The sequence below is a fragment of the Notolabrus celidotus genome, chromosome 21 (assembly GCF_009762535.1).
Source record: "Notolabrus celidotus isolate fNotCel1 chromosome 21, fNotCel1.pri, whole genome shotgun sequence".
Classification (NCBI taxonomy): Eukaryota; Metazoa; Chordata; class Actinopteri; order Labriformes; family Labridae; genus Notolabrus; species Notolabrus celidotus.
Genome location: NC_048292.1, coordinates 4430587 through 4450060, shown reverse-complemented (window position 1 = coordinate 4450060; position 19474 = coordinate 4430587). Strand labels below are relative to the sequence as shown.

General features: G+C 42.6%; 1 protein-coding gene across 2 annotated transcripts in view; it reads left to right on the top strand.

The window, feature by feature from the left end:
- The first annotated feature begins 2493 nt into the window (after positions 1-2493).
- The window catches only part of lin7a (lin-7 homolog A (C. elegans)), a 66918-nt gene continuing 49937 nt past the window's right edge, over positions 2494-19474 (top strand). For both annotated transcript variants that reach the window (XM_034674213.1, XM_034674216.1), the window contains exon 1: positions 2494-2584. In XM_034674213.1, the coding sequence (XP_034530104.1) occupies positions 2548-2584 (37 nt within the window). In that variant the 5' untranslated portion in view covers positions 2494-2547. The remainder of the gene's footprint in view (positions 2585-19474) is intronic.

Genomic DNA, 19474 nt, shown 5'->3' with positions numbered 1-19474 from the left:
CCAGAATACAGCATGTATTGAAAATACGTCTTTTCGTAGACGGGATTTAAACAATCACTGGATAACAACTTGGAAAAAATACCATCACAATAATATATTTTTCCTCTTTTTAAACAATTTATCAAAACCATAACTTAAAATATGTTGATGACGTTACTGTATTTTAGTTTGAAACCTGTTAAGGTCAGGTTTTGAGTTTTCTGATCAGTTCAGCCTGTTTTCAACTAAATTTCATAATCAAAACCACAGTTAGTGTGCTGATAAAATGCATATGAATGTATCACAGTAATAGCAACGGAATGCAGATTCAAAAACACACAAACCCAACAAACAAAGTGCAACAAAAAATGCTGCACATCTATTAAAGTGGAAGTCCCCAGGCCTTATTGAATTTGGATTTTAGTTAAATGATTATGACCAGAGGGGAGGACACAACCCTCCCAGATCAATGCATGCCGTGCTCTTAGGTACAGTTGCAGGTTCAACTAGAGGTTTAGTGTCCACCTGGAGGCCTCTTTGACTTGGAAATTATAGGATGAGAGCTGGAACAAGGATCGAACCACTAATATCCTCATGAATGGCTGACCTGCTCTACCCCTGAGTTAATGAGCCTCCTAATGCCTCTGTTCAGGTGTCCATGTAGATTAACACCATCAATCTGAACCCTAGGTCAGGGTTTCCCAAACTTTTCAGCCCGCGACCCCCAAAATATCGGTGCCAAAGACTCGCGACCCCCACTGTCCCTCAAAGTGATTTAATGTGGCTTCATTTAGCTGGTCTGCAGAAAATGAGCCTACCTACCTGAGCATGTGTCTGTGTTTCCTGTGCCGTTATGAATTAACCTGCTGCTACTGATGCTTTTCATAATTAACTATTCACTAACCTTAAACTTAGGAGTCATCAGGCAACAAAGAAAGGCAGAAAACTCATTACATTTTCTACTTTCAAGGTTTTTTACTATCCCCGGCGGCTTCACCACTGGCTTCATTTTGTTTATGAGTCAATCCTGGGCAAGACACCTCCCTACCTGTCCTCTCTTCTTCACGTCGCCCATGTTTCATATCGCACTAGGTCCAGTGAATACACCAAGCTCATCATCCCCAGGACTTCTACTATTTTTGGCCATAATTCCTATTGTGTTGCAGCAGCTAACGACTGGAATAACTTACAAAACACCCTCAAACCTTTCAACTTTGACTCCTCTAGCCTTCAAGCTTAAACTTCAACAGATTGTAGTTGACTGTTGCTCCTGCTGATCACTTCAGACTTTACTTACATGCATACACACATACTTTTTTACACCTCACGCACATTGCTTCTTACTTGTTCACTTTTGTTCTATTTTATGTTTATATGTCTATTTGTGACTGTAGTTTACATGTGTATGTGTTCCTGTTAATAATAATGATAATGCATTTTATTTATAGGCGCCTTTCTTGGCACCCAAGGTCACCTTACAACATTAAAAACAAACAGAGTTTAAATAACAAATAGTAAATAAAACACAATTTAAAAAGTTTTAAGTGAATGGACAGTGGAGTTGTGGTCAGATGGAGTAAGCCAGTTTAAACAGATGGGTTTTGAGTTTGGATTTAAAATGTGGGAGTGAGTTAGTATTACGGAGGTCAGGTGGGAGAGAGTTCCAGAGCTTCAGCCGCTCTGCTCCCCATGGTAACAAGGCGAGCAGGGGGGACAGTGAGGTGGATGGAGGAGGAGGATCTGAGGGTGCGGACAGGTGTGGCAGTATGGAGGAGGTCAGAGAGATATGGAGGGGGGAGGTTGTGTATGGATTTGAAGGTGAGGAGAAGTATTTTGTAGTTGATCCGGTGTGTGATGGGGAGCCAGTGGAGCTGTTGCAGGATGGGTGTGATGTGGTGGATGGAGGCGGTGCGTGTGACGATACGGGCGGCTGAATTTTGCACCAGTTGAAGTTTATGGAGGGGTTTGTGGGGGAGGCCTCTTGGTGAGGTCATGTTTGTAAATGAGAACTGGTTCTCAAACATTTTTAACTGGTAAAATAAATTAAAAAATTAAAAAATTACTATTTTAAGATCACTTAAAAAAAAAATCGAAACATTCTGTAAGACATCTCATGACCCCCTATTTGTGTCTCGCGACCCTCCAGGGGGTCCCAACCCACACTTTGGGAACCCCTGCCCTAGGTGATCTGTTGTCCACTCAGCTTAATGAAGAGACTGTTAGAAATTGACTTTCTTCAGAAAATATTTTTTTTCTTATTTTTTTCAAAGGCAAACTAATTTAATCTTTAAAAAAAATCTTAATATAAAATATAATCTTTCATAATGATGGACTATAAATTGTGTTCTGTAGAATGGATGTCAGGTGATGAGGTATGATGATGAGGCTGGAGGTAGATTAATCCCCCTCCCAACCACTCCCAATCACTCCCCCACCTCTCTCTCTTCCTCCCTCTCTCTTCCTCCCTCTCTCTTCCTCCCTCTCTCTCCCTCTCCCTCCCTCTCTCTCTCTCTGTGTGTGTGATGCTGCAGCTCCTGTAGTCTCTCCAGTCTCCAGTAAACAGCAGACATGGCGACAGTGGTCCAACCGCTCTCTCTGGATCGAGGTAAGGCGCTGGTGCTTTTTTTTTTTTACATTTCCTCTCTCGTCTTTTGCAGCTTTACATCTTCCTTTCATTTCTTCCTGCTTTGAAAACTTCCTGAAGGATCCGAGGACCCGGGTTCGGTCCAGATGTGTGCAGCCTGTTCGACACGGATTATCTTTACGCGTTGTTATTACAGGCAGATCGAGCTCGCGCGATTCTAAATAACCCCCCTCGCGCTCCTCTGCTGTGAGGAGTGCGCGTTGCAGAAAGGAGCGCGTGTTACTCCTGTGCAATGATCGCGTGCACATGCATTATTCCTTCTCTTTTATTTGACTAAGGGACATCATGCATCCACACACACCGCTCACTGTGCGCTTATCCTCATCTACATTATGTAATCTCCTCTCTTTTATGATCCATGCACAGCTCGGTTACTTCTCCTCTAGCTGTAAGCTGGAGCTCCACTTCTCTTCCTATGAAACAACTTTTGTATTTAAACTCTGCAGGTGCAAGATAAACAGGTTGGTGCTCTCATAGGAGAGAACACAGTCATTTGTTGCTGTTTTGTTCTCTTTGATAATCTAAAGAGTGCAAGCAAACTGCATATTTAACCCTAATGATATGTCTTCTGGTGTAATTACCCAGCCTGCTTTGCTCATGCACCACAGGTTGTGTTTACTATGAGCTCTGTTGGCATGTAATTGTGACCCACGGGCATTTCAACCAAGAGTCCAGGGCTCTTTTAGCCCCCAGAACTAATTTACCCTGAACTAAAAGGTTCCTGTGCCCCCATTGTTGTCTGCGTTTGGACTGCGGGTAGATGCCATTCATCACAGATGACACCATAGAAGCAGATGGACAGGCAGGCATCATTATGAGCGACACATCAGTTAGCCTGTTAGCATGAAGAGACTCAGCTGGCGCTGTTTTAGATTGTGCTAAAAGTTCGACTTCTTAAGAATGGACTTATCAAACATTGAACTAAGACTTTGATCCCTTAGTCTGAGTATTTAGCTGCATTTCGACCAAAAGTCCTGGGGTCTTTTAGCCCCCAGAACTACTTCAGCCCGGAACTAAAAGGTTCCTGTGCCCCCATTGTTGTCTGTGTTTCAACCTCGGGCTGAAGTCCTGGGTAGATTGTACAAATCAGGCCAGTAAAAGTAAATGCACTACACCACCAGACCAGTAGAGGGCAGTAAAACAAAGACAAATGCCATTCATCATAGATGACACCATAGAAGCAGACGGACAGGCAGGCATCATTATGAGCGACACATCAGTTAGCCTGTTAGCATGAAGAGACTCAGCTGGCTCTGTTTTAGATGGTGCTAAAAGTGATAAAAAGAGCTTCATAATGACAACAGGCTTTTGGGAGGAAGAGGTTTTCTAATGCTCTGCCTCTCCACAAGGTCAAGCTTTACTTAAATATACCACTTGTATAGTCTCAGTGATAAGCTGAGGAAGAGAGAGTCTGATAGATCAAGTTAAATTAAAACATCATATACAGCTCACACTAAGAAGCACTCCGGGTCCTTGAAAAGCTTTTCCAGTATCTGTATCATAAGAGCTTAATCCCTGAAGTTTGAGGATAAAGTGCTTCCAGTGAAAAGGCAGCTTCTCTTACAGCGTGTGTTAGGGTGACACTTTAGTACAGTTTCAATTTCCGGTGTCTTTTAACCGCCAGAACTACTTTACCCGGAACTAAAAGGTTCCTGTGCCCCCATTGTTGTCTTCGTTTCGACCGCGGGTAGATTGTGCAAATCAGGCCAGTGACATATGGAGAAAAAATTAAATAAATGCACTACACCACCAGACCAGTAGAGGGCAGTAAAACAAAGACGAATGGACAGGCAGGTATCATTATGAGCAACACAACAGTTAGCCTGTTAGCATAAAGAGACTCAGCTGGCGCTGTTTTAGATGGTGCTATATTTCATCACAGATGGATTCACTGAATCAACACGTGAGAGGAGATAAGCGCGAGTAGCAAAGACGTTTCAACACGGCTTTAAAAGCCTTTTGAACTCAAAAAGCCGTGGCAGAGATCGGACGGTGTTTTGGTTTAAACAGCGACCATGTTAACTGGAGACTCTCAGCCGGATGCATCCCTCATAAACGTCTTTAGACGATCATTAAATATCTGATGAGGATATTTTGAAATCTTAATTAAAACCTAAATTAGTTTGCATTCCCAGGAACTCCCTCTGTGTTTCAACAGCTGTGTAAACTCCTCAAACACTGACACGTTCAGCTGAAGGTCTCCAGTTTACAGGGTCACTTTTAAAACCGGAACACCAGGAGAGACGCATTCACGGTGGGCTGAGAGAAGACTACTGTTACAAGCTGCTAAATCAAGAGAATCACAGCTTCTTCTTTTGAAAAGTACACACACATACAAAAAAGATAGAACAAATAAAAACTAATGAAAGAAAGAGAAATCAGGTGAATCACAGATGTGTGTGATGTTATTGTGGACGGCGGGCGGAATAAAAACACTGCAGGTTAATCTACCAATCAGACACGCTCAGCATTGCAGGCCCTGCCCCCTGAAAGCCCCGGGACCTTTGAAAAGTACTAGGCGGGAGATTATCTACCCCTGAACTAAATTTGGACCCTGGGGCCACCGGTTGAAACACACATAGTTCCTGGGTAAAGTTCCTCCGTTCGAAAAACGCCTTTAAATGCATATTTCTGCATCCCCTCTGACCTCATTCATATAGTTGTAGTAGTAATGCCTCCTGGAGGGAGTTATGCATGATTAGCATTTGTTCAAGCTGCAACAAATGTTCAAGTGTTAAGTCTCCTTGTTATGTTAATTCACTGGGAGATGTTAACAGGCAAAAAATGCCCTTTATCCACGCCTATGAAGCGCAGACTCCCTCTGAAGTGCTCTGCTTTCTTCCTTTAAGTCCATTTCACAGTATAAACTGCAAAAAATCTGTCTTTCATTTTGCTTTTGAAATGCAACGTTGCACGAGCACTGCATAGAAAGCGGATGCTGTCAGATATAGAGAAATAAGACACCTATTCCTCTGTGCCAAGTAAAGCTAGCATCAGCTCCCAAGCTACCTCCCGTGCCACAGGAGGGGACTATAAATACACTTTATCTGGCAGGAGTGTATATTTCTATGCCGGAATTAATCTCCACTGGTGTCACTTCTTCTGTGGAATCTGTGCAGTCAGCCAGAATTGATCATTTTCAGCTAAATGAGGAATAAGATTTTGTCTGCGTTCTTGATTGTGATTTGTTTTTCATCAAATATATCGGGCAGTCAGGCTTTACAGACAATCTGCCGGGTCTAGAAGTGCTTTTGCATGCACAGTTAATGAAATGAGAGTACGATTGCATCAGGAAAAAACAGATAAACAATTCAACCCACGCTTTCCCTGCCGACCACTCATCATATGGATTATAAAGAGAGAGCTTAGCTGAGCTGATAAACAGGCTTTTTATCACTGAAGCTAAGGGAAATGTCTTCCATCTTGGTTAAATGTCAGCATTCAGCCTTATCTGATCTTACTCATTTGCAGGGCAGTGATTCAGACGTGACCTCAGAAGGGAGGGTGGGCTGATCTATATTCACATGCTGAGGCATGAATAGGAGCAGTCAGTGGCTTGCAGCTGTAAAGGCATGAAAAGCAGTAATGATAGTTTCACACAGGAGTCGTCAGAGAGAGAGAGAGAGAGCACGAGGGGGGGTAACATTACAGGCTCTAGGTTTCTGCAGCTTTTGTGAAAAAACTGTAATTGCTAATGAAAAGGTTGTCTCGTCTTGCGTTGGGAGGTTTTTCGATGCTGGAGTTTCTCACTGAGACAAACACACAGAGAGGAAACACAGAGACGTTCATTTCCACAGCTCCCACATGGCTTGTTGGGTCAAGGCGGGATGAAAGGAGCTTACATCACTGGCCTTCCTGTTATTGTCGGAGGGAATGACTGTGATAAGCAAGCACCAGCATACGATCAGCAACAATGGATTTGAACCTCTCTGAATGATTCAGAGAGACGTTGTGTACGCTGTGGAGGGATGGCGTTTAACAAAAAATAGGCGAGTCCCAGAGAGGACAACCTTTGTGATGTGTGACAGCGAGAGCAGAAGTCAGCGGGGGGCATATCTCAGTCGCAGTTGCCAGAGGACTTCTGTCAGAAAGTTGGCTGAAATGAGTGACACTAATTAGATTGCTTTGAGTGCAGAAGTTGCAAGATTAAACAACCATGATTTGATATTATTGCCATCTTTGCTGAGTCAATCCTAACAAAAGAAACTAATTATATCCCCAAAACAAGAGGAGCACCTCCTGCAGCCTGTGTCCTTCATAAAGTGTTGAAACAACCCTTGTTGGAGACATATTTGTACCAGTGTTGTGTTTGGGATGTTTGATATTGTTGTGGCACTTCCTGGTTTGCACAATAGGTGGTGGGCGTTGTCCAGTAGGGTGTAGGGGTGAGTATTGGCAAGAACCTCAGGATATGATAAGCATCACGATACTTGGGTCACCATACGATAGTATCATGATATTGTGATATATTGCGACATTCTATACAGTTAACTACGAAAAAAATAGAGATTGTGTTTATGTAAATCACACCAAATTGAAAGGACAAATTTAGTCAAAACTATTTGATTGAAAACAACTTTTCAACTTTATTGTTTTTCAAATATTGAAGTCGTATTTTAGTTCCAAATCGGCTAAAATATGAATTTTTATTTTCACTAAAAAACGATATTAAGAGTTGAAATATAGATATTATATCAGAGGTCAAAGTATCGTGATATATTGCTGTATTGATATTTTTTCACACCTCTAGTAAGGTGTAGATGATATAAAGTGAAGAAGACCCAATTAGTGGCAGGTGAGCTGCCTACCGGGTCAGCTAACAGTTTTTGACCGTCGTTGTCTACGTGACATTAGCCTGTTCAGCCTGTTAATTCTGCAAGTTCATATTTGATGTAAGTGTAGATTGATCGGCAGAGCTTATTGTGTAGCAATGTCAATAAACCATGATGTCAGTGCACGGAGTGTGGACCAGAACGTCATTCATTCATTTGCTAAAGAGGAGACCATAGACTGTATAAATAATGGACGTAGGATCCGTGACGTACCGTGTTCCCACCTGTCAATCAAGTCAGCTGTGCCTCTCATTGGATCTTAATATCTTTGAAATTACCAAGTTATGAAAAAAAATCAGGCTGCACGGTGGTGCAGTGGGTAGCGCTGTTGCCTCACAGCTAGAAGGTTCCTGGTTCGAATCCTCGGCCGGGCAGGTGCCTTTCAGTGTGGAGTTTGCATGTTCTTCCCGTGCATGCGTGGGTTTTCTCTGAGTACGCCGGCTTCCTCCCACAGTCCAAAAACATGCTTACCAGGTTGATTGGTCACTCTAAATTGCCCGTAGGTTTGAATGTGTGCGTGAATGGTTGTCTGTCTCTCTGTGTTAGCCCTGTGATAGGTTGGCGTGTACCCTGCCTTCCGCCCGTAGCCAGCTGGGATTGGCTCCAGCCCCCCGTGACCCCTAACGGGATAAGCGGTCAAGATAATGGATGGATGGATGAAAAAAATCACCCCCCTTAAAGTGTGTGCCGACCAAGAAATGAGCTATCCAGACTACACTTGTCTTTTGTACCAGGCTGCAAACTTGAATTTGAATTGGTGTGTATGTGGTTTCCGATGTTTCTGGAGCCAGCCTCAAGCGAATCCTCAATGAACTGCAATTTTTAACACTTCCTCATTGGACTCATATTTTCAGACCGGAGGTTGCCGCTTGGAGGACACACGTCAACTCAGTGAGTCCCGGAAAAGCAGCCTCTCAGTGGGTTATTGGTTTTTTGTTTCGACTGGCGAAAATAAAGCCACTACAGCTCTGATTTTTCCACATGAAGCCTTCAATATGAGCTAGGAAAACACTGATTGCTAGCATGGATCATAAACTCAGTCAAAGTTAATAAGGAGTTGCAAAAATGTGCATTCATTGAACTGCAAACTCCTGCAAGCAACATCCTCTAAATGACGATCCTAACAAGTTGATGTGTAACCTCTGAGGAAAATGGGAATCCCATTGGCTTAACGATGGTGTTAAATCAAATTTCAGTCCCATCCTTCCAATGGTTGTCAAGAATTTCACCCAAAACCAAAACTGTCCCTTGCATGGAGGCGATAACGGAAAAAGACAGCCTGACCAATTGATCAGTCAGCTTCCTCTCATCCCCAAGTCATCACATTTGTCATCAAAGCCCTCGGCAGCTCATGGGTCTGCAAAGATATCTCCCCAGCAGCTGTTTGAGATGCACCAGGCTTTCAAATATCTCCAGTGTAAACCAATTAAGTTGCTTTTGGGCGACAAACAAGGTTAGGATGGAGAGATCAAACACTGAAGGACTCTGGAACTGAGCCATGTGTGAAACCAAACGTTGACTTTTTATTCCAACCCACACTTTGTTTTCCCAAACTTGATGTGCCTGAACTGAGCCAATCAGACTGGTGTTTGTTCTTTTGGAACGGAACGGACCAAAACACAACACTGTGTGCATGTGTTTGAGTCACAGACTGAGACAAAGTGTTGGTATTTGGCAACCCAGGGCTTCAACTTGGATTCTTCTGTGGTGACTAGGGCCCAACTTGGACTTTAACACTGAGGACTCAAGACTCGACTCAGACTCAAAGCTTTGTGGCTTTGCTTCAGCACTGGCTGCCAGATTCTGGTGTTAAGAGAAAATGTTGTTTCTGTCCAGTGCATCCATCTCTGTGAGGCTGTGTAAAAAAGCTCATTCAGTAAAGACTCTGTGTGTGGTTTTTCAGTCAGTCTGTCCCATATAACCCCTCCTCTTTTAATAGACCGAGGGGAGTAAGAGCAGCACTCTACTGGCCCAGTCCTTGTTTTCCCTCTGAGAGATCATGGCGGGTTCAGTGATTCGAGGCCGGACCTTACTCCCACATCACATGCTCTCAGTCACTCCAGAGATTTGAGGGATTAGAGAGCTGCTGACAAGCTGACGTCACTTGTAGCTGGTTTCATCTTGACTCAACCCTTTAACGCAGAAAAAAAAAGGTTCTTCGAGAGTAATTGTCTCTGAGGGACACCGTCCCGTATTAAAGAGGATGAAGGAGACTACAAGTGCAGCGTTTTCTCGTTATGCTTTCACCACAGGCTGCTGAAAGAGCCATTAGCCCTCAGGAGTGATTTATTTGTTGCTGCTTCAAGGGGATCGTCACCGAGGGCAAATTAGAGCTAATTCGCTCAGCATGGGGACTGAACGTGTTTGGTAGAACCCTGTCGCCCTATTTTACTTATTAAGAGTGTGATTATAAGCATTGTTACTGTTTGGTTAAACAGCAAAGTTGCCAAAGGAACAAGGACAGTGGGGTCAAAGTGGTGGTGGCAGATGGCAAGGCCTTTTGCATGACCACTTTTTTTCTGGCATGCAGAATAGAGTCGTTTGGATACCAGTTTTTTTTTCCAGACACCAATTCAAATTCCTGGATACAAGTTTTGGCCTAAAGCCAGAATCCCTCAGAGGCCCAGGGTTGGAGGTCGCCATATTGGCAATGATGACTCAACCTTACTTTTGATTAACCAAAAACAGAGGTGGGCAATTATAACCACCTCTATGTCAACTAGGCAGTGCCCCAAACGCAAGGCCTATGCACAAATTTATGCACAAGTCCTAGCCTTTGTGTTTATTATCTATACATATACATTTTAAAAAATCACCCTGTGTTTAGTGCAAATAAATAATACCTAAAATGTTTTCAACCAGGCTGTTCACATGTTGAGTTGTGCTGCAGAAAGAGGCATTCTAATATGGGACCGAATGGGATTCCTTAGCTTTTAGAGCTATCCCCAAGTGGACACTCAAGGAACTGCAGCGTTTTGCATTTCTGCGTTAGCATCATTCTTCAACACTGAAACTTCCCATTTGGTTCGAACACTACATGAATCCTTCCAAAAAATCCCAACAAAACAAGATGCATTAGCAGCAGCTAGCTAACTAGCTAGCAGACTCAGGACCTCTCTGACAGCCTGTGTCCACTGAAGAGAACACAGATTTCTCTCCTGAAGTTGCTCTAATTGTTTTTTTGATGATTCAAATCCTTAGTTTTCAAAATAGGGCCCAAAAATATGTGATTGCGAAACAATGACTTTCGGCAATTTGCTAGCTTGACTTGCACTCTCTTCGTTAGCACGGCTGTGTTCTTGTTCGTCATAATTGCATGAATATTATTATAATTTTTTTAAGTTATGTTTTACTTTTTTTGCCTTTATTGACCGGACAGCTGAAGAAAGACAGGAAATGTGGGGAGTAGAGAGAGGGGTAAGACATGCAGTGAATGGTCGACCAGCTGGGAGTCGAACTGGCGACCTCTGCGACGAGGACTGTAGCCTCTATACATGGGGCGCTTAGCCCGCTAGGCAACTAGCGCTCCATCATATTTGCATGATGATTGATAATTTACCCACTTAATATTGTTTGCTGATCTGAAACTGAAGTTGCAAGTTGAAGCCATGATATCTTTAACTGTTGTGAAGGCTACTGTTTTATCTGGTAACCTATCAGCTATCATCTGAGAAGGATCTGAGTAGGGATGCACCGATCCTACATTTTAGTTCCCGATACCGATATCGATACCTGGGCTTTGGTATCTGACGATACCGATACTAGCCGATCCAATCCCGGTATTGATTTAACAATCTCTATTCCTTAATGTGAGGATAGAATCATGTTTTGGTAACTTCAGGCTTTTCTGTCTTTGTAAACCAAAATAAAATGAACATTTTTAAACTGACAGTATCATTATTCAAGAGATTATAAATGTGTACCAGCAGTCTGGTGAGTTAATCTTCTTACTAACAGATATTGTAAACACAGAAAAGCATAGAGCTGAGATGAATAGATCTGCCATATGGATCGGCACTATATATCGGCCCCTTGTCACCGATACCCGATCTAGCTTTTTGAGTCCGATCTAGCCGATATCCGATACCAGGATTGGATCGGTGCATCCCTAGATCTGAGCTACAGTCAAGTTTTGGTTGCAAGTAGTTACTTGGATCGGCAGTTATTGATGTTGGCCTTAGACTGCCTTGTCCGTTTGCTTGTCCACCTTAACCATCCCACGAGCAACTCAAAGGATGGGATTTTGGCTGGGACAACTGTCATCCAGAAAGCATCTGTTTGAGAGATAGAAGTGTACAGAGGTAGGAATGGTTCCATGTGCTCGTGTCAATACCTGAAATGATGCCAGCCCCTGTAACTGGCCAAAATTTTGTGCATCGCTATCAGAAAGTGTACCACTCAATGCACCGATCTGATACCATCAAATAGACTTAATGAACCAGCTGGTTTCAGGTACATCTTATATGTCATCTTAATATTGTTCATAGCAGAGAATGTTTTGTGAATCAATGCTGGCAAAATGTCAGAAATCAGAGTTTCTCTACCATCATTATTGATGTATACTTATCTGCTGTAGTATTCCAGGGATGCTTGGTGTTAGCTAAAACCCGAGTCTCTGTGTTCGTATCGTTTTAGGAGAAGTGGTATCAGAACATGTTTTCTGGATGAAGTTAGAGAAAGGTCATGGAAGCCTTTTTTTGAAGTGACATTTGCATCAATAATCGACTCCCAGATTTAGAAAAGAGGATCTTCAGGTGTCAGAGACGTAACCATAACCACCAGGTTTAATGAGCTCAGCCTCTGATGTGGACGTATTTATTTACACGGCTCCAGTTTTGTAGAAATGACACTTTTAAGCACTGAAAATGAATTACTCTCAGCGCTGCCACTATTATAAATGGACTAATTATCCCCCCAAAAAGCTGGAGCGTTGCCCAGCGGCCCAACACATCCCAGCGACAATGTTGTGCAGCTTTTGTGGAGCGTTGAGGCCTTCATTATGTGTCAGTGTGGCTTTGTTCAAGCTCTGTGCCTTCTCTCTAATCAGCAAATGATGAGGATGACCTTTTTTAGTCATGGCCTGATGTTCGAAAAGAGCTCAGGGAGATGAGTTTACAGAGGAGGATGTTGCCACAGAGACAATGTCGCACACATTAACAAATACACGTTTTAAAGGAGTAATCCTCTGGTTGAAGCTTTTACACTTTTATAATCCATGTATGATATTTTAGTCGCTTCCAGGAACTACTTTATTTTGTACAATGTGTCCTAATTCTGTTACTTCTGTCTATTTTTACCAGTTGGTAATAAAAAGCCGTTTGCAGCCTTTAGAGAGGGGGACAGACGAGGTCACTTGTTGCAGTAAATACATGTAGCTGCAGCTCTGTAGTAGCAGAGACACATTTCTTCCTCAGAGGCAGAGGAACATTAAAGACATCCTTTAGTCCAAACACATTTCCTGTTACTGCATCATGATTCGGTGTGTCTTTATGCCCCTGTAAGTGGAGAAAAGTGAGTTTTTCTCACACTTCCTGCATGAAATCTCTCACTGTTGTCGAATTGAATAGAGTTTCTGGGGCTTCACCGTTTCACTTTCAACCACAACATGATTTTTGCTCCTCATATAATCCTGTTATGAGCAAATCTCAGCTTTAACACCTTGAACTGTCTTGATTTTGCCTTCCTGAATCCAGAAACAGTTCCTCTGGCTCTTCACTCGCACATCATCGAGGGAGGATCTCTGCAATTGATGTGAAGAAGAAACGTTGCATCAAACTTCTTTGACAGCCTAAGAGCCTCTTTAGAGACCGCAATTAAGTATTTTAATTCTGTTTGAAGCAGCAGAAACCCTTAAAATTTAAGCATTAGAGCATAAAAGTGGAGGAAAGAGCCGACAGTGGAGTCTAGTTATTTAAAAATGCAGATATTAAGACTTTTTATTCTACTTCCGACTTCTTTGAAATCGGTAATAAACCTCTGTGATGTTGTGATCTCTTCATGAACACACAATGGGAACTTTGCTAGGAGACAGTTTTAATGAAGCCATGACAGGATGGTAATTAAAAAACTTGCATTAAAGTTTGCTAATTTCATCATTAAGTTGGACTAATGAGGATGCCCTCAGCCTCAGTAAAGTGGAGGGAAATTAAAGGCTGACAGGACCTCTGCTGGCGTCATTACTCTGGTTAATGTGACAGCAGTGCACCAAACTGTAACTGTATCATGATCGAGTGTACGCTGAAGTTATTTTGACTGCAGCTTCAATTCCTCAAAGAGGCTCTAATTACAGATCATGATTGTCCTTTTGCAGACGATGAAAGAAAAGTTACTTTTTCTCATCGCCTGGGTGAGTAAATTTGATTGGTCAGAGTCCCAAAACAACAGTAGTTTATTCCAACAGTGCAAATGATGCAGGAACAACCTGATCACACACGCCACATCAAATCAATTAGAAAAGAGTTTGCCTGTTGACACTGTGGCAATTAAGCATTAGCTTCTGTTAGCATTTGATAATGTGCTGCACAACATGCATCTATCTTTAGCTGGTGAGCATCTCTAAGCTACTGATCTCTACAAAGTCACTTAAACCAGAAGAGGTAGTGATAACAGCAACAGTGTTCAAAGCTGAGACATTTATCTCATCTATGTCTCAAGGTTTGGCTTTTAAAGGTGACATATCACGCTTTTTTCAACAATATATATTGGTCTAAGAGGTCCCCAAAACATGTCTTTAAAGTTTATGCTCAAAAAAACACTTTGAAATCAGATTTTGGTCTGCCTGAAAAACCCTCTTCTTCAGCCCTCCTCAGAACAGTCTGTTTTCCCTCTGACCACGCCCCCTCAGGAAGTGGATGTGCATCGGCTCTCCAGAACGTTGATCTAATGTTTACATGTTGGCTGAATATACACGGCTGCTCAGAGATCACGTTACTTCAACCCTCTGAATCTGATCCTGATGGAGAGGCGCCTGTAGCAGGACCTTTCTGAACGATTGGTCACAGATTTAGTGTTTCTTGTTGTTTTATTTATCAGTATGTAGACGTGTGTCTTGGTACACAGCTACGAACATGTAGCTATGTGGCTATGCTAACTAGCGCTAGCACTTATCCATGATAAATAAAAATCATCCACTAGATCTTCAAATCTGCAGACGTGGGGAGTAAAACCGACCTCTACCAGAAAGGCAGCGGGACCTTTTCTGAAGGATTTGTCACAGATTTAGTGTTTCTTGTTGTTCTATTTGTCAGTATGTAGACGTGTGTCTTGGTACACAGCTACAGCTATGAAGATGTAGCTATGTGGCTATGCTAATTAGCGCTAGCACTTATCCATGACAAATAAAAATCATCCACTAGATCTTCAAATCTGCAGACGTGGGGAGTAAAACCGACTTTTGTGTTTATTAAGACAGCCTACAACTAGCATGCCTCCCTCCTAAGCTCCTTGTTAGCACACATTTGTGCAGGTAATGAAAAACAGAGGGGGGATTCAGTATTATTTTATACAGTCTATGGGCTGAACAAGCTCCGAGCTCTGACTCTGTGACAGACCGGATATTGTTGTTACGTAACAAAAACACAGAAGTCTGAAACGGCTCGTTTCAGCACACATTTACAGAAAGGTGGAGAAATCAGAACAGGGGCAGAATGGATTCTTTTCATTCTCGGGGGATTTGTAGACAGGGACACATATTTCAGGTAGAGAATTGTTCAAAAGTCCATTTTGCATGATATGTCACCTTTAATACCTATTGAGCGAGACATCCTTCATTTTATTTTCGTTTTTATTTATTATGTCCTTTTCTTGTGTTATCTATTGTGTTTTTAATATCTGTTATTTTTAATTACTATTTGTTTTTATTGATTGTGTTTTTTAAGCTTGTACAGCACTTTGGCCAACTGTGGTTGTATTTTAAATGTGCTATATAAATAAAGTTGACTTGACAAGGTGTGTCAATGTCAAAGCTCTGAGAAGAAGGAGAGCTGAAGGAGGGCTGAAATGTCAACATCAAAATGAATAATAATAATAATAATAATAATTTAATTTGTAGAGCACTTTTCAAAAACTAAGTTGCAAAGTGGTTCACATGAGCAGCAAAATAAAACAGGCAGTTCATAAAAACACACAAGTCAAGATAGATAAATAAAACATGTTTTAAAATACATAAAATTCCCCTAAAATAACTCTAAAGGAATAGAATTCTTTAAAAAATATATTTCTTAAGACGGTTAAAATAAAATAAAACAAAATCAAATTGAATTCAGATAAAATCAGGAAAGGCTCTACGATAAAAGTATGTTTTCAGAAGAAGAGCTCACTGACTCAGCGGACCTGATTCCTGCAGAAGTCCTGTTCACCTCATCTAATGTAACCTTCAATGGAAATGTTCACTCTCACAACTTACTTTGTCCTGCAAGGAGTCTGATAAGAACAAAGCAGCAACCTCCAAAGTTAAAATCTGAAGCCGATGTGGAAGTGCTAAAACTGCAGTACCTAGAGTGTCCACTTGAGGCTGGCTGCAGAACCCTAAAGCTACATACACTCCCATTCAACAAAGCCGATCTTTACAGCAGAAATAAACATGTTTACAGCCTGGATCAAAAAACAGTTTTAGTTTGAATAGTAAATTTCTGTAACCCCACACACTGTATGGAGGTGAATTTCTTTTATAACTCAACTCAGAAGATATTAATGTTACAAGCTTTGCATAATTAGGGGCGTGGCTGATGTGACTGGTAGCAGGCACTCTGTAGCTGCTTCACGTCAGGATCTTGCTCACCCTGTTGGGATTCTAACTTGCATAACCACCCGTTCTGTATACATTATCTTTGATTTATGTCCAGTAGCAGCAGCTTCCTTTCCTTTTGGAGAATATTCAGTCAAACTGCTCTGTGGGAATGACCTGATTGCATCCTCTGAGTTTGCCTCAGAGTCCAGCTAAATTTGGCAGACGTGAATGTGGACTGTATATTTTTTCAGATGTGAGAACTTGGACAGATGTTGCACACATCTGGACCCACTGAATCCCCAAGAGCTCATCCTAGTAGGCCTGTGGGTTGAAATAGACTCAGAGCAGTGCAAAATAAAGCCCTTTAGGGTGATTTCCCTCCACTGCAATGTACACTGAAACAGGATTTCAATGAAGTCCAGAGGAGGCAGAGATATTTCACTTGTGTTGCAGCTCAGTCAGACAGATAAAAGATTGAAAAAAAATCAACCCTGAAAAACAAGAGAGGCCAAACGCGAGGTTTACTGTGTCAGTGGTTAGAAAAAGGAAGGCATCAGAGCACAAAGGGCAGAGCATGCAGGGAGGAAGCCAAAAGGGCAGAGGAAGACAGACAGGCATGGACAGGAAGAGAGGAATGCTACCATTAAATTGTGCAATGATCTAGATTTTTGAGTGAGAGGTGCATAATGATGGGTTAATGAGAGTATTTTTGAACAGCTGTTCAGCTGGGTGTGTTGGTCATGTGATGACAGCATGCAAAGCAGAGACTAAATAGGAAGCAGGGTCTGGAATGACATGCAAATGAGGAAGTGGCAGATTAAAATAAAGGCTTAAGAAGGAGTAAAAATATAGACGAGGTCTTGGGGACATCATACGTTGGCTTCTGATGAGGTGCTATGATGCACAGATGGTGGTCGCCCAATTGGAAGCCTTCATCTAGCCATAATGGAGGACTTATATACTGCCTGGAATAGCATAGCCCTGCAGTGTGTGAGCTGTGTTTTCTTTAGTGTTATGGAACATGGAGATAAACCTGTATGTAGGCTGTGTCTGATTAAACTGACATATAACCACTCCACCAGAGCAACAAGGAACCAGCACAAGCATGAGGACGTTAACCTGCAAGGAGGACTGAAGGCTGGTGGTGCTAGCTCTGCTATTGGTAGCCACACTTTGCAAACCAATCTGACATTGCTTACCCATAGAATCTGTAATCCAGTTTTAAGCTGTGTTCAATACATTGTGCTCAATTTTGATCTGGGTTTTTCTGAGTGTCTTCTTACCCTCTGCGGTGAATCGACGATGTAGTCTACATTGTAGGTCCGTGTAGCCCTGTACCGACACAGAAGCCTATGCAGGCAGCTTTACGTGCACCTCCTCCAAAATGTAACTACGCTTTGAAACAATGCAGACTATAAACCCCGGATTGATCCACTGGGCAGCGTGGTATTTCCATCCATCCATCCATTTTCTTCCGCTTATTCGGGGTCGGACCGCGGAGGCAACAGTCCAAGTAGATCGACCCAGACATCCATCTCCCCAGCAACACTTTCCCGAGGCGATCCCAGACCAGGTGGGATATATAATCCCTCCGTTGAGTTCTGGGTCTTCTCCGGGACCTTCAGGACGTGCCCGGAACACCTCTCAAGGGAGGCGTCCGGGAGTTGACTCCTTGTGATGCGAAGGAGCAGCGGCTCTACTCCAAGCTCCCCCCGGATGTCTGAGCTCCTGACCCTATCTCTAAGGCTGAGCCCAGACACCTTTCAGCCGCTTGCATCTGAGATCTTATTCTTTCGGACAAGACCCACTGCTCATGACCATAGGTGAGGGTTGGAATGTAGCCCGACTGGTAAATTGAAAGCTTTGCCTTCCGGCTCAGCTCCCTCTTCACCACAACATACATAACCTGGTATCTCCTGCGTTTACAACATCTCAGAAATCACAGTACCTTGGCTGTACTATCCATTTCCTCTCACCTTTCCTCTTCCCTCTTTGTAGTAATTGCTGTACGGTCAACGGCAACATATATCACCTCCAATTTAACATAACACACTTGGAGTCACCGTAGTTCACTGTGGACAAGCAAACAGAACGTAGCAGGACCAGGAACAGGCGATCTGATAAGCATCAAAGCACATGGGAGAGTATTGCAGAGCAACATGGACACATTGATGCACAAGTATGTTGTGCTCACGACCTTGTTGGCCACTACGGCGTAAAGTCAACAGAGTGGTATAAACCATGCTTTAGGGAACATCCATATCTAATATTGGTGGAAGAAGGCATTCTGTCACACACCTCCATCATCCAGTCTGTTCTGTGCACCTCCATCACTGTCTGGTTTGGATCTGCAACCAAACTAGACAAACACAGACTGCAACGGACTATAAGGACTGCAGAAAAAATCATCGGTGTCAACCTGCCCCCCCCATCCAGGACTTGTACCGGTGCCGGGCCAGGAAACGGGCTGGTAGCATCACCGCTGATCCCTCACACCCTGGACACAAATTCTTCAAACTCCTCCCCTCCGGCAGGCGCTACAGATCACTGTGCGCCAAAACAACCCGCTATAAGAATAGTTTCTTCCCCCAGGCTGTCACTCTGATGAACACTAAAACATAACAGTGTCATACCTGTCAGATAAATACTCTCTGTAAATATACAAGTAGATATACAATGCAACAATTCTCCAAGCAGAATTCCATATTTCTATTTATTTCTTATTATTTAACTACTTTTTTTATAATGTAAAAAATACCTCTGCAACTCACCACTGCACTTTATCGTATTATTTTATATTACTTGTTGTTCTTTTGTATTTATAGCTGATGTCATTGTTATGATTTTTTCATTTTTATTTGTATGTCTTATTCTTATGCCTTTGTACAAAGAGAGCACAGTTTACCAAAGTCAAATTCCTTCAAGCATACTTGGCCAATGAAGCTGATTCTGATTCTGATTTTGAAGTATGAAGTTGTGTCTGTAAAGCACAGGTACCTTTCAAACCATGCTTGTTGGCGGTCAGTGGTAATGCACGGCTAAAGATGCTCTTCCTTCTTAATGTCAAACCTCGCAGAGCTCATGCATGTTGTTATTACCCAGCAGAGTTGGTTAGTCATGTGTGGGATCATGTTTCATATCACCCTCAGGCTGAAGTTATTCGTAGACTGTGCATAGAAAGGCGCTCCGTGTGGGTGTCGTGCACATACGTGGTGTTATCTTCATCTCTGCTCCATTTGTTCTGTCAGCCTCTGTGCTGCAGGGACGACATGGGATGAGTATCAGCGCGGT